The sequence below is a fragment of the Eurypyga helias genome, unplaced genomic scaffold (assembly GCF_000690775.1).
Source record: "Eurypyga helias isolate BGI_N326 unplaced genomic scaffold, ASM69077v1 scaffold20967, whole genome shotgun sequence".
NCBI lineage: Eukaryota > Metazoa > Chordata > Aves > Eurypygiformes > Eurypygidae > Eurypyga > Eurypyga helias.
The window spans coordinates 1-15,497 of NW_010262573.1; the positions used below are offsets into that span (position 1 = coordinate 1).

Here is a 15,497-nt window from a genome sequence, read left to right on the forward strand (position 1 = left end):
TGATTCTATGATATGATTCTATGATCTGTGTCTAAACCAAGACTCTGTATGTCTTCTGACCTTTCCTTTTATCTCCCTTGAGCCACGCTGCACACTGCTCTCTGTCAACCCTTACATTCACCTTAAGTTTTTGAATGGGCTGCACCAACCTACTATGCTGCTTTAAAACTACTGGCATACCAGAACATTTACACTGTATGGGATATTGAGGTTCTTTGAGGACTTTACTTGCTCTTTTATGTGTGGAAGAAGCAGTGATGCATACATATACAGGTGACGTAAAAAGGCTGTGGGAATTTTTACAGGCAGTAGTGATTCTTGAGGATTTCCCCTTTGGTCAGAATGCAGATCATCAGTGAGTGAGACAAGATTGTTGAAACAGAAGCTGCTTGGGGATATGTGCAGCCAGGGTGTGTTACGTAGTGGTCTATTCATTCTCCTTCTTTTCTCTCTTCTGTGCCATTCCACTAGCAGTCCTGACAAAGGGCTATGGGAATGTTTCCAGGCAGGGCAAATATTTCATTAACATGGAGGAGGAATGAGAAATCTGTAGAACTCTGTAGTCAGACCAGAAAGGACACTGTAAAGTTTAACTGGCTGATGTGTAAGCAGCTTCTGGCTCCTTGATCCCTGGTAGGTGCTTGTGTTATGTGCTCTAACAGAATGCTACCTTGCAGCTTTATTTCTGAGTTCAGTGTCCTTTTCGAGCTTGATTTGCCCTCATACATACAATGCATACATATGCTGGCAAATTTCATGCTGTAGAGTTTGAAGAAAATGCCTTAATGTCTTCAAATTGCTAAGTGTTAAAGAATGGTATGTGTTTGAAAATATTGTGTTTATTTTAAATGATGTGTTTGGTGATGAACACTGCCTAAAAACGCTATTGAAGAAATGGTAAACTTGCAAAAACTGGGTTTTTTTGAAGGTTTTCTTCTTTTTTCTTTTTTTAATATGCCTGACCACCATTTTGGGACATGTTAGCAAGGGGAAAATTGAAGAGGAGAGTTTAGACCCTTTGTTGCTTTTTTACCATTGGATTTTTTTACCATGGACTGTATTCTCTTATCTTTACTAAGAGTTAAATGCTGCTGTCAACATGAATGAACAATCATTATTTTTTTCATTACTATGTTGTCAAGTTACTTTTGTATTAAGGATTTGGCAGTAAAAGACTTATCTAAACTTTATATTTTTAACTTGAGTTTTTTATATTTTATGCACAGAAACTCCTTGCTAAAATGGTAAGGCTCTATGAGAACCGAATTGACTGGCTGTCTGTTGCTAGCAGAGGAATATGGGGAAGTGTTTGTGAAAGGAGGTATTGTACTTTGCTAGTCCTTGTTTCGTGTATTGGTGATGGGTGTGGTTTGCCACCCTTTGCTTTGTGTGTAAGTCAGCACCAAGGAATACAGGTCAGAAAATAATCAGATGTAGAGACAACAGTGGTAGATGTGACCAGTGTAAGAAATCCACTTTTGAAAACAGATATTGATATTCAGCTTTTTTAATGACCCAGTGAATTTCATTAATTCACTGATTAATTCACTGATTCATTGATCATTGGTCAACACAAAACTGCAATTTCCATGAGACTGGATGAGACTCTTTATCTAGCAAGTAAGCCTTTGGGGAATGTTCTATCTTAAATCACACATAAACAGAACCTGATGTTTCCGGCCAGAGGTAGTGTTTACATTCAGCTTTCCAAAGCCATGCTATTGGTATTTATGCCTAGGGTTTTTCTGCACGGTCTCATGGGTTCTTGGCAGAAGACGAGATTGGACCTATGAAGTACCTTCTGCTTCCAGTACTTGTTGAAGTGCATTCTAGTGACAGGTGATGAGTATCAGTGTAGACGTGCTCAAAAACCTAAGATTTTCCTCTCTGCATGAGGTTTGAGATCTTCATCTGATTATGCATTTGAGGATGATATTTATGTTGTGTCTGAGGCTTTACCCAACCTCAATTGCACAATTTCTTTTTTTGTCCTGTCTACCAACCTTGAATTTGAAGATTCAAACAAGAAGATAGCCAAGGCCACTGTTTCTAGAGATACTCTTGTTCATTGTTCATTGTTCAGGGATTGAATGCCCATCTGGCCACTGTATTGTGTTGGGAACTCTTTGTCCCATTGCCTGTCCATTGCATCTGTGGTTCTTCTCATAACAACTGCTCCCAGGGTATCCCCTGTCCATTAACTATTGTTAATTGTCCGGCATTGTCTCTGCAAGGAAAACATAATACTGACCATACAGTCAAAGGTCACCATTAACACCTTTTCTCCAAACGGATAACATGCCAGATGACATTTGTCAGTCCGTACCTGAGCAACCAGTCTGTCCCTGACATGCTGGGAGAAAACTTGCCATTTATCTTTGGGGTGATACTACGTATGTTGCTGGAATGATGGTTAGGGAAAGGACAATGAACTACCCAACAACATTTCTCATTGGATAACGTCCACATGTTTCAGGTGTGGTGTGGATATTCATGTAGAGAGAAGAAAGAGGACCTGTTTAGGGTTCAACAGCCATTGTGGCACTACATGTGCCAGATTATTCATAGCTTAAGAAAGATAGAATTTCCATTATTGTAACTGCTTTTTTTCAAATCTCACTTTATGTTTTGGAGATTGGGGTGTTTTTAAGAGATTCGGTGTTTATACATTTGATACATAGCTAGAAGATACTTTCTCTACCAAGTTAGAGTACACTGAAGATAAGAATATGTAATTAAATGATAATTTTTTTTCTTTTTTATGAATAACATATTTCTTATGTAGGGTAGTTATACTTGTTGATATATCAGCAACAAACTCTATGTACATCATTCGTATCCAACATTCTTTGCGACTTCTACTTGAGGAACAATTGTCAAATACGGATTACTTCAATATTATAGCGTAAGCAACTATTTAAGATTCTTTTAAGATAGTTATTAATGCATTGCAATGAGGGAAGTATGCTGGGAGACTGTAGTTACTAACAGACATATTTTAGATGTTTTAATTATATTTAATGTTTTTGCCCCATCCCTGGATGTCTTGCCCCATCCCTGGATGTCTTCAAGGCCAGGCTGGACGAGGCCTTGAGCAACCTGGTCTAGTGGAAGGTGTCCCTGCCCATGGCAGGGGGTTGGAACTAGATGATCTTTAAGGTCCCTTCCAACCCAAATCATTCTAGGATTCTATGATTCTATAATTACAAGAGTAGTCCTGATTTGTCATTATTGGATAAGTGCATGGATCAGATGTACAGAGACCAGATTAGTGATTAAAAATCACTGTTTTAGATGAGGCTCACTAGAACTGATCATCAATGTAACGAATTCTCATCCTGCTAGGTTGTTCATAACTATTAATTCATGTGTTGGAAACCCTTACTGGAAGAGGAGTTCAGTGTCTTGGGTACTGTAACTGAGAACACCCTTTAAATTTTACAGTAACTAATACTTTTGAAATACGTAATAGTACTAAAATTCTGTACTCGGCACTGGTAGTCATAAACATATGGCAGAGCTACTGAAGAGCAGCTGGGCAGGTTTCTGACTGGCACGTAAGAAAAAACAGCTCATGGAGTTCCACACCTGGTGGGAGAACAGAGCCCTTAGGTCAGAGATACAGGCACCATCTGAGGGTCTGCATTCCACTTAGCTTTTACCAGCTCACTTAGGATCCTGTTCAGGAAAGAAAAATGTAGCCTGGCCCACTACCTTGCAAATCTGACAACTGCTGAGTGATGGATAAATGTGAATAATTAAATGGTTTGAAATAGTTAGCATCAGGCAATTTTATGTCTGAAATAGTCCAAATGAGATTTTTCCTTATCAGTGAATTTATTCTACCTTTTTACTTGTTCTAAAGCATAATCTGAAGTTTATTTGCTGTTATCTTTCCGTGACAGATTTGGGAGTGATGTTGTGCCTTGGCAGCTGGAACTGGTTCCTTCCCAACCAGCAAATTTACAAAATGCTTGGAGGTAGGATCAAATTATTTTCCTGTACAACTGAATTGAGTGATCATAGGTACCATAACAGATAAAACAGAGAAAGAGATTTAAACAGCACTGTGAACAATTTAGAAAATTCTTAAGTTTATAATATTACAAAAATAGGTGGCCACGAGCTGTGGGTTTGGTTGTGATGGTTTGTTGGGAAAACAGCATTATAAAATTTAATATGTCATAGTGACTTTGTGTTTCATACGTATAGAGAATATATGTGTACAGTGATGTAGAAGTGTCTGTGTAAGAAATGCACGGGTGACGTGAAGAGTTGAAAACTACTTCAAATTCAACTGGGGTGTGAAAGCTAAGCTATGTTTTTTCCCCACAAACACTGGAAACACATCCCAGGCTTCTGTTGGTGGAGTCGCACCCTCAGTGATTTCATTATACCTCTGCTTTATTCCTTTAAATTCTACTATATTACAGTCTTTCCACATAAAATTGAGAATTCTTTCATCTCTGTGCTCTGAATTGAACCTTAAAAACTAGTTTGCCATGGTGGCAGTACAGAAACTGCAACAAATTTGTGTCATCATATAATCTGGTTTTTCCCTCTGTCATTGTCTAAAATTTTGGACTGCAGTACAGTGTTAAGATTCTTAGTTCTCTTTATTGCTTTAAGCAGAAACACAAGCATTTGTTGCCTCATTCTTTGAACTGTAAACATCTCTTTTTAGGTGGGTGTTGAGCTTGCAGTGCAAAGGGAGTAGAAATTTCATGAGTGCGCTCAGGAGAGCTGTGGAAGTAGACTTCAAAGACAAAGATAAACACAAATCACAAGGACTTTACTTGCTGACTACTGGAATACCTGATCAGGAAACAGTAAGTGTCATCACAACTTCTGCAACTCTTCTGTAAATTGCTGTGAGAATTAATCTCAACTTTACTTTCTCTCTCTTTCCCCCCACCCCGCCCCCTCGTGGCTAGCCTTCAGGGCTTGTTGGCAGAATACTCCTTTACATATCTAAGCCAGCGCAACTGTTAGGATCTCGACCGCTATCCGTGAGTTGGAGGTAGCGATTACTAATAACATGTGAAACAGAAAATTCAAGTGTCTTTAGGATTCCTTTCCCACCTCAGCCCTGGCCATCGTTTCACTACAGATTTCTGAGTTTGAACAAACCAACTCTGATGGTTCATAGGGTGTCACTTTCTTATAACTCATGGGAACAAAGCCACAGATATTTTTGTGGTGGGGCTCCATAGCACGCTATATAGAGACAGCTCCTATTTTCAATAATCGTAATTCTTTGCATGGATCTGTGTCTGTAGTGCATGTGCTCTGTAGCAGTTAAGCCACATGCACAGCCACAAGTTTCTGAACATGTGGTAATCCAACTGCAGTAACCATGTGTATGCAGTGGGTGTCTCTTGCTTGTGTTAGCAAACTTCTGGAAATTCTAGGCAAATGCAAGAAATCAGTAAAAGCCCATGTGGATAACAGCAAAATAAAGCCGAATGGATAGTTCCATCTCTGGTTCTTTGCTTCAGTGCATGGCTACCTTGGAGTCCATGTCTTTGATTGCCATAGCTACCCCACCTCACTTCTTGGCTGCAGTAATGCTGCTGTCATGGTCACTAGCCAGCTGTTGTCTCCATGCATGAACTGAGGAGGCATTCAGCTACTCTGGGTAGGTTCCGCTACGCAGGTGCTCGGGATGGGAGTATTTGTACATCGGTTCAGGAACCAGTGGAGTAGATGGAAGATGGTCTGAGGTAGAGGGTGACTGCCGTTTTTTCTTCTTTTTTTTCCTCTCCTATGTCTTACAGCACACAATCAGTGCTTATGTGGCTGAGGTTTGCAGAGGTTTTGATTTGCAGCTTCACGTCTGTCTGTTCAGTGTAACGGAGGACGTCGACTCCAGTGGGATTATTCCAGCCCACTATGCTAACCCAACAGAAACTGCCATTGCTTTTAAACAAATAGTTCAGGCAGCCCGTGGGAGATTTCATTGGTTTGGAGAAGCAGGTATGTGAAAAGAAAAGGCAGCACGTGCTCCTTTTTCATTAATGAAACAATATCGCGTCAGGGTTTTTTTAGGATGCAATAAAGCTATACTAGCACTAAGATATAAATAGAGGTCCTAGTTCGATTGAGGCTTTCAGCTGTATTGCAGAAGATTATAATGCAGCCTTAATGCAGGAATTCAAAAATTATAAATTCAAATTTGTATTTGAATTCACTATTTTCTGCTAGGTATTTCAAAGATGCTCACTTAAAATATAGTTACTAATGCAGTAGGTCCAGACTGCCTGGCTTACAGGAAAAAAAGGCTTTTTGATTCTTCTCACTGACATTTGGGACGCTCTACAAATTGTTGTATGCTTTAAAAAAGCTATATTTTTTTACACTTAAAAACCCACACTGATTAACATATATTTGATTATCAGGTATTTTTGAAAGTGACGATATCACTATTATTGTGTCTGAAATGGAAAAAGCAAACAACTACTCCCAAAAGGTACGAATTACATGTAACTTTAAGTTTTGTGTTTCTTCAGAAAAAAAATTCAACGTTTGTTCAGCTGACAATGCAGAAAATTGAACAGCATGAAAACCCTTGTAAGATGGGAAGAAATGCTCTAGAATGTGAGAACAGTCACCGTAGAGTAAATATGGACTAGAAAGCAGTTGTACGATAGCGCTGCGGTGATTGGTGTTGGAGTGGCTGAAATTCCGTATTATCAGATACAAGGAGTTTACAGTTGAAGTGCTTCTCCTTTTTGTTGCCAATCCTGTGATGAATTCTTCTCAAGCAGAATTAATTCTTCATTAGAATTTTATATAAATACATAAATAAGTGTATTAAAAAGGTACATATGTAGCAAATAGATAATATTCTGTTCCTGTAAGTCACAGTGGAGGGAGGGGTTGCCATTGGCAAAATACCTTTGTTCAGTTCTAAACCAGTTGTTTTCTGAAGTGTCCCAAGGGTTTAGAACTAGGCTGTATCTCTCCATATTACAGCACATGACATTTTCTACAGATACCCAACACAGTGACTGAGGCAGCCAGCCTGGCAGTACGGTTGGTTTTTCATACAGAAGTGTGATTAGAAAGATGTATGCAGTGAGGTACATGTCTGAGCCCCTTGTCGCATGCAAGTCTGAGTCACAAAAGTATTTTCTAAAAGGAAGAGTTGGTAGATGTTCGATGGGATCTTAAAATAGTTTGTTATCAATGAATAGCTGCATACACTTGGTTCATCATCAGCCCATTTGTACTGGTCTTGGTATGCGTACTGTTCCCTTTCCTTTTAGAATGCTTGCTCAGAGCAGGATTTGCCACCTCTATGTTTGAGCAAGCAGAGCACAAAGGGATTTTTATTCAGTTAGAGGTGTTAAGCATTACCAGATAAATTAATTTGGGGTGAATTTTATTTATTATTAAAGTATTAAATACATAATCCCTGTCTTTGAAATGTCATTTACTTATATTTCATGTACATTAATTACTAAACAATGCCAACTTCCATTTCAGTGTGCATTCCTAGTGGAATCCTTAAAGCACCGTTCAGTAAATCAGTCTGTTAATCCCTTTGTACCAGAAGGAGACTCAAATGTGCTTCCAAAGAAAGAGAAAATAAAGCCAAAGAAGTTGCCATCTCCTAAACCCACAGCTCTGAGTCTGGCTAGAATGGTTTGAAATGCTACTATTTTTAATACGCTGTGTGTTTTAATTAGAGAGCCTGTCCAACTCTCAGATGCTGCTCTTTGTGAGGGAGGTACTCAGGCTGAAAATTTGAAGGAATTAAACCAGCAGTGTGATAGTATGTTAATTTGCATTCAAAGTGCTACATAAACAAAAAAGTACATCTTATTAACTCCTGCTAAGTAATTAATTATAATGGAACCACACTGTAGTATCTGAAATTGTCTAAATAATCCCTCCTCTTACCTTAAAAAATTAGTGTTTAATGAAAATAAAGGCAAAGCATAAATGTGCTTTACCAGATTATATCTATTTCACAAGTGCTTCTAGCAAGTGCTGAATTCTACGGTATTCTGCTCATTTACAGCCGCAGCTGAGTAGCATCTCTCTGGCCACACAGAGAGCCAGCATAAAACAAGAGATGGGATTCAAGCTTTGTTTCCTGCCCAGTGTGCTTATTTCCATGGAGTAACACTACCGAGTCTTTTGGGATTTTGCTGATGTTTTCCTTGTTAATTTAGGCTGTGTGTGCATCTGTTTTGAGTGTGCGTGTAGGTCTGTAATATACACTGAGCGTACCACTTTGGTGTGTGACTAGACACAGAACTTCCTATTGCAGAGGGGGTACTAACCTTTGACCTGGAATTTTCAGGTCTCAGTTTTGAAGTGGGAATGGCACTCTTAAGTGTAGGTGTGCTCATGACCTTTGTTAGCTCAAACAGATCTCCCATGCTATTTTATCAAAACCAGTATATTCTCAACACCTCTTCACAAATGCAGGAAAAATGTAATCACTCAGAGACCTGACTAAATAGCATGGTTTTACAGGGAGGAAACTTGTAGAAAACTGATGCAGGCTTGTCTGTAGAAGTTAGGTGATATTTATAGTAGAGCTGTATGTTAAATTAGTTGTCAGTTACATAAGGGCTCTGTGTCACAGCAAGAGTCTGGTCCTACAATAGGAAAACACAAGTGTCCGTGTTGTTTAGCAGACTGTTCAGCCCCTAGAGGGTTGAGATGTACCTCAAGGAAAAATTACTGTTGTCAGCACTAGGTTTCCAAAATTCAATAAATCTCTGAGGAAAGTGCTATATTCTAAAAACAGTGCCACTGCCATACAAGACTGGTCCTGCAAGTAACAGGAATGGTCCAAACTCTTCAGCCTGTAAATGTTAGTCTTTAGTTTTATGGCAGCAGGTGACACTGGAAAGATAATTAAAACAGAGCAATTAGATTTACTTAACCCAGCAAGAAATCGCAAATTGACAAGTCGTCATGGCAATCTGCTAATTTGTCAGAAGAGCCAGAGTAAGACAGGAATTAGAGAGTAATGAAGGATAGTTCCAGTTTTGCATAATGCAGTTATGATCCAAGTGAGACACTTTTTAATTTTTATTATATGTGCTTACAGAACATTAAGAACAACCATGGAGCAGAGAGAAATGCTTCAGTACGAGTATTGGCATGGCGTCCTACTAGTGCCAAAGCAGAAATTCCACCAGGTCTGTATGGATTAGGGGCTTTTTGTCTTCCGTTTCTTTTGGGCTTTGCTCAAAAAAGTATTAAATTGTATTCCATTTTAAAATTTTAAATAGAAATTTCCTTTAAGATCTTAGAAACACTTGGAAGTTTGATCTGTAATCCGACTGATAGGAAGCACTGTGGTGGTTTTGAAGTCCCGTGGGTAGGAGTTACAGCTGTAATGTGTCTAGCTCTCTTCTGGGCTGTGAGAGGAAGGAACGCTGCACAGCTGTATGACTGCAGGTCATATGGCTGAATGCCCGTCCTGTATCAGGAAGTCTCAGATGTGTGTGGTTAAAAGTAGAGCCCTGCTTGCCCCATGCCTGCAGCCATAATTACAACATCACTTCTCTTGGTTTTCAGTTCATACTCCACTTTTTTTCAAAGGCTCAGCAATTCTGAGATCTATTATGTTACTAGTTCAGTATAGAGAGACTTCTGCTATTACTGGTAGATCCCATTGTAATTAATGTGCTGTTCCACTTGAGTTATTTATGATCCAGTAATGAAGGAAAATTACAGCACAAATGTCAGGTTATCGGTCAGGTTGTCTGTCAGTTGCTGACTCTTGCAACTGCACCTGGTGTATGAAACAGCTCTTAAATTGATTCCAGCCACTGTGAGTCCATTAAAGTCCACTTTCTTTCTCCTCCACTTTTGTAGTTTTCCTGTGGTTTTTTTCTTTCCGTCCCTGCTACTGATTTATTGAAATTAGTTTATTAATATGTAGCAATGTTTACAAATCTGGATTCATATTTGCATATGAGGTGTTTTGTACAATGTTAATTGGCTTTTGCAACAAATATTATGGTTATTCTAAACCCCTAAACTTTTCAAATTATGCCTTGTTACATTCTTGCCGGTGTTAATATATACATTTGTAAAGGTTTTGCTTCCATTTCTATGAAAGTAGCATAAGTATGTCTTAAATATGTATTTTTTTCTTAGCCAGTATCTAAGACAATTAAGTATTTGTAATTGTGGAAATAAGAACTGTTTTATCTAGCTGAAGTATGTCAGCTTGGGTTTTCTTCATATATTTTTAGCACAAACAATAAAAGAACGGCCTCAGACTGAGAATAAAAGAAAGCATAAACCAAGGAAGCAGTGCGAGTTTTCTGTGTCGGTATTTTATACTGATAAAGGAAGAAATGTGGGTATGTGCTGCCAGGACGTGATGGATGAAACCTTTATATTATCAGTGGGTTTATTATACAACTGTTATGATGTTAAGTCACTGATAATTGGTGTGGTTTAAATGAGTGAGTGGAAGTAAGTTTCACTTGTCAAATACTGTTGGGGGGTTTTTTGGGTTTTTTTTTTTTTTTTTGAGGGGTTGACTCATTTTGACTTGTTTTTGTGGGGATGTAGGTTTGGGGGGAGGGTTGGTTTGGGGGGGTTTTTGGGAAGTCCTTTGGGATCTTTTGGCCAGAGATGCTCTAAGAAAAAATGCTGTCATCCTGGTTTAGATGATTACAGAACGTTTGGTTTGGAATTTTTAAAATAAGTGATTTATTTTTTTTAGAACTTTGATATATAGAAACTTTGCATTTTTTTCAAATGTTGAATTGTGTATGAAATGCTAGTCTGTGGGTTTGGGGGTTTGGTTTTTTGCTTTACTCAGCAGTCACATGTGATTCATAAGGGCTGTGATTTAAACCCTGGGCTCCCAATATTACTTCGTTCATTTCTTAACTAGGTACAGTATATCGGAAGTATCCAAAGCTAACGTGCGTAAGAAAGTCTGTTCCCTCTGTCACATTGCCAAAGAAAGAGGAACTCTGCTCAAGCAAAGAGGTATTTTGCTCCACACTAATAAATTGCTATTTTAGATTATCCATATGAAATAATGTGAACGTGTTAATTGTCATTCTGTGTAATGTATTATTACTTAAACTATTCTAATATTTGCTAACAACCAATTGCTCCATTTCATTGTCTTACAAGTGGCTGACCAAGTACGGTATTAAAAAGCTTAAACTGGAATTGCCCAGACTGGTGTTTGGTCCAGGCTGTACTCACCAAAAGAAAACTGTGGCGTCTCTGCACAAGAAAGTAACCGCAAAATACTGTACCATCTTCCCGAGTGTAGAAATCAATGTAAGCTCTTGCTGTCAGATGCCTACACCATTGAAAGGCTTTCTATTTGTTTAAGACAGTGCATGTTGATCAGTGTTTGAGGCTTCCTAGCGTGATGTTCCCTCCACTCTTCCCTGGTCTTCTTTCTAAATCACTCTTCTATCAGAAAGCTAGAGAAGGTCTCTTACCCACCAAAAAAATACTTAGTAGGTTTGAAGGGCAAACTGCATGGGATCATTAGACTGTGCAGCATCTCCTCTGCTCATACAGTGTGAAAAATTGTTTTAAAAATTTAAGTAAAGCTTTTAAAAATCATTTGTAAGTCAAAAATGGGAAAATGTTGAATCGCAATTGTTTCAGCTTGTGTTAATGACTGGAGAGAAACAGAAAGTTACAAGTCGAGGATAATACCAGTCTTTTATATCTCTCAGAAATAATGCAACAGATGCAACTGTCCAGTCAAATTATATAATTCTGTTGCCCAGCACAGCTGGCTGAGATGAGAACTAGCTTTCCTAATTCAGGTGAACCAGTTATTTAGTAACAACAGAGTTGCAGATATTTTTTTACAGTATTTCATAGAGGTGAAGACAAAAAAACCTAAATCTCGCTGATTGCTAATGTAGACATTGCAAATATAGCAGCTGAGCTCAGATCAGCTGAAGCTCTTGTAAAAACTGGATGTTTTCAGGGGGTTGTGAAACATCTGCAGATTCAACCTAAAGAACTGGCAATCTACACTGAACAACTGGAGAAAGTGGTGCAGCGCTATATAAAAAGAATACAGTGGCTTCTGTCAGGTATTGGTGTGCATCTGTTTTTCTGTAAAGCACAACTTGTCTACTATTTCTAATAGAATAAATGTGAACATAAATTGGGATTTCAAATATGAATTAAGGTCATCAGTTTTGCATTTCATTGAAATTGTATTCACAAAAAAAACCCTCATTTTTACAAGAATACAAGAGAACTCAGCATCTGTGTAGCTGATAAACATCTAGCATGCTGTGAAATAATTAGGGCTGTGATGTAAGATTTTTCCCTTTTTATATGTTGTGTTCATGAATACAAGCTTCCTGGTGTCAGAAACTTTCAACACAATATATACAGTAACATAAACAGGCAAAATTAGCTTTTCTGTTTCTTTTGTGAAGAGTGAGCCCTATTTAGAAGTTCAGCATCACTGCTAATGAGAAGTATTTTGATCTCTCTCTGGCTTATAAAGATCTTTGTTGGGAAACAGTTTAATTTTGGGCTGGATTGTAAAGTAGGAGCTACAAATTGTTTAATGCAAGTTGCTACAATTTGCTAGTAATTAATGCTTGATGGTGCTAGATTTGAAATGGCAGAAGACTTTTCGATTATTTACCTTTGAAATACCTTGTTGCTACATAAAATAGGATTTATTATGTAAAAAGTACCCAGAATGAACCCTAAAGACTGAAGATTTTACAGTATGCTCAATAAAATCATATGTTCAATAATTAAGCCTATGTAATGACACTCAATTAGTTTTAATGTTCTTGCCTAGGAAGCCGAAGATTGTTTGGTACCATTTTAGAAACAAATGTCTGTGTTTTGATTGATACATCTGGTTCCATGGACCCGTATTTGCCACATATCACGAAAGAACTTATCTCCCTTATCTGGGAGCAGCTGAGAAAAAATGAAGTCAGGTATGATGAACTACTGATAAAGACTGAAATCTGCACTACTTAATTTTATGTAATAAGATTACTTAATAATTACAAATGAGGCAGTACTGAAACACAATACAAGTAATTATATGTCAGTGCATAATACACAAGTGACATGATCTGCTTTTCCTGTTCTTCTTTTTAACCAACTTTTAATTTTTGGCCTCATTTGCCACAGGCTGATGCTGTTTATACTTTCGGGCTCAGCATTCCCATAGATTTGCAGTTCATGCAGAGTGAAATAAGCGTTCTGACTCTTCCAAAGCTCAAGACCTTAATCCAATACTAGGCTCTTGGGATTGGGGGCGGGGGGAGGTGTTTATTGAGTTTTGGGTTTGTTTTTATTTTTCAAAACTGTCTTATCCAAAGCGACTGATAGTATTGGTTAGGGTTACATGTTGTGGCCATCTTTCTTCTCAGGTTTAACCTGCTCAGATTTGCAGAAAATACTGAGTGTTGGAAGGAATGTCTTGTAGAGGCAACTGATGAAACGTGTCACGATGCTGTGCAGTGGGTGTCCACGTTCCATGCTCATGGGAATACATGCATCCTTACAGTTTTACAGGTGAGTAAATTGTGTACTGCATTTTGGAGGAGACATTGTGTCTTGTGATAAAACTCTTCCATCTGACTGATTTTAGGACAAAGCATATGACATTTTTATATGCAAAACATTGAACAGATCTGGAATCAAGCCACTGTTTCTGTCCCTGGGGCTTGTAGGTACTTTAATTCATTGCTTATACTGAGATTAAGAAAAATGTGAAATATCAATAATTGCATTAATATTTGCATTCAAAGAATACTGGAGAGCAAGTTGGTGGTTTGCTCAAAATGATGCTTATGTACAATTGTGTCTGTGGTATATTTGCTCTTGAGTCAAACAGGGATTTTAAAGCAGCAGCGTTTGTTGGACTCACATGGGCATTGAGTACAATTCTTGAACTTCAGTAACAGATGAAGAAGCTTCTGTAAAAATTCTCAGTGTAGAAATTAACTAGTAATGATAATTTAAATGGAGACTGGAAGAACTTGCAATTTCATGAGACTTAAAATTTGAATCAAAAAGAAAGAAATGTTGCCTTAAATTATTATTCCAGACATCCTTACAGAACCTCCGCGTAAATTTTATAGAACTCATCATGAATCGTCGAGTGGAACTGTAAGGCATGTCTGTATTACAAAACTGTCCACCGAGTCAATTACCATAGCATGTTTTCATAATATAAGAACACCAAGTCCTAGTGAGCCTGATTTTCAGACATCAAGCATCTATAACTCCCACAAAATGTGATGTAAAAATGTTCTGTCAGCAGTTCTCCAAACTCAGGTAATTTGCTTATTTCAGTGAGTCAGGTTTTGGTGATGCTTTGCTTATGAATATATTGTCTTACGACACAAATTATCTACTTGTTTGTTTTTTAAATGTATATTCTTGATTTCTCTCATACTTAGTGAAAAGGACAAGACAGTACTAACTTGATTAATGGTGCGGTAACTATAAAACTATTTTCAATCATTGGAATGGTGCTTTCATTCTTAAGAGCAACTTTTTGTATAAATAAATTATTTATGCTTATTTTCTGCTTTTCAGAAGGCCTTCAGTTTCCAAGGTACAGAGGCACTGTATGTATTGACTGATGGAAAACCAGACACCAGTTGCAGTCTGATTTTGAAAGAAATTGAAAGATTGAGAAAGAAACAAGATATTAAAATCCACACCATTTCTTTTAGCTGTACAGACAGGTATATGATACTTAGTAAGAACAACAACAAAAAAAGCCCTTTAAAATTACTAGCTTGTTTATTGTCAAAAGGCTGTGTTACCAAGATGGGCCCCACGCTCGGTTCACTGCACACCAGGATGGAGCTGGGCATTCATGCGTGTGGGAGCTGGGAAGGCTGTTCTGACACAGGGCCTGCATCTCCCACGGTTTGTGTCCTTGAGAGAGGTGCCTTCACGCACGCAGAGAAGTGATCTGCACCACCAGTCTGCAGCCCTGAGGTCATTCCTGTGGTTCTCTCATTGGTCTGTCATATACACATCCCTATAGAGGCATAAACGTTAATACACCGGACCGCACACAGGAGCACTAGGAAAGTGCTAACACCAGCCATGATGGAGTGTGCGATGGATGTTCCTTTTCAGGGATTTTTGCGTGGTCCAGAATTGGGGACCGTGAGACAATAGGAGAAAGTATGTGCTCCTTTAGATTCTCATTCATGGCTGTGCCCCTGTGCCACAGGGATCAGATACCCAAAGAGGCCACCAGTTCTTCAAGATTTCTAGGACAGGTGCATGTCCACTCAGCCACCCCAAAATGCAGTAGTTGTCCCAAGTCTTCCAGAGTCACCCTTCGTATTCTTGAATCGAATGCAGCATTGCCTGCCAGCCCTCCTGTCCCAGTGGCAGTCAGGGGGTTAAGAACTTCTGGATAATGCTGTTGGGAGATCCAGCTGCCGTGAGAAACTTTTGATCCTCTTTATGGCACAAACTGCCAGCAGTGTTGTTTCTGTTAGGTCCTAGGTTGTAGCCTGCTG

General features: G+C 38.5%; 1 protein-coding gene across 1 annotated transcript; it reads left to right on the top strand.

The window, feature by feature from the left end:
• Nucleotides 1-1,205: 1,205 nt before the first annotated feature.
• On the top strand, nucleotides 1,206-14,702 carry VWA3A (von Willebrand factor A domain containing 3A; the record flags this gene model as incomplete). Its single annotated transcript, XM_010155786.1, has 15 exons — nucleotides 1,206-1,321; nucleotides 2,786-2,905; nucleotides 3,906-3,980; nucleotides 4,685-4,829; nucleotides 5,778-5,976; nucleotides 6,399-6,469; nucleotides 7,489-7,647; nucleotides 9,071-9,161; nucleotides 10,227-10,337; nucleotides 10,880-10,977; nucleotides 11,128-11,280; nucleotides 11,951-12,059; nucleotides 12,791-12,935; nucleotides 13,377-13,521; nucleotides 14,551-14,702. Coding segments are annotated over 15 exons (1,889 nt in total), but the record flags the coding sequence as incomplete, so codon positions are not given.
• Between the last annotated feature and the right edge of the window lie 795 nt (nucleotides 14,703-15,497).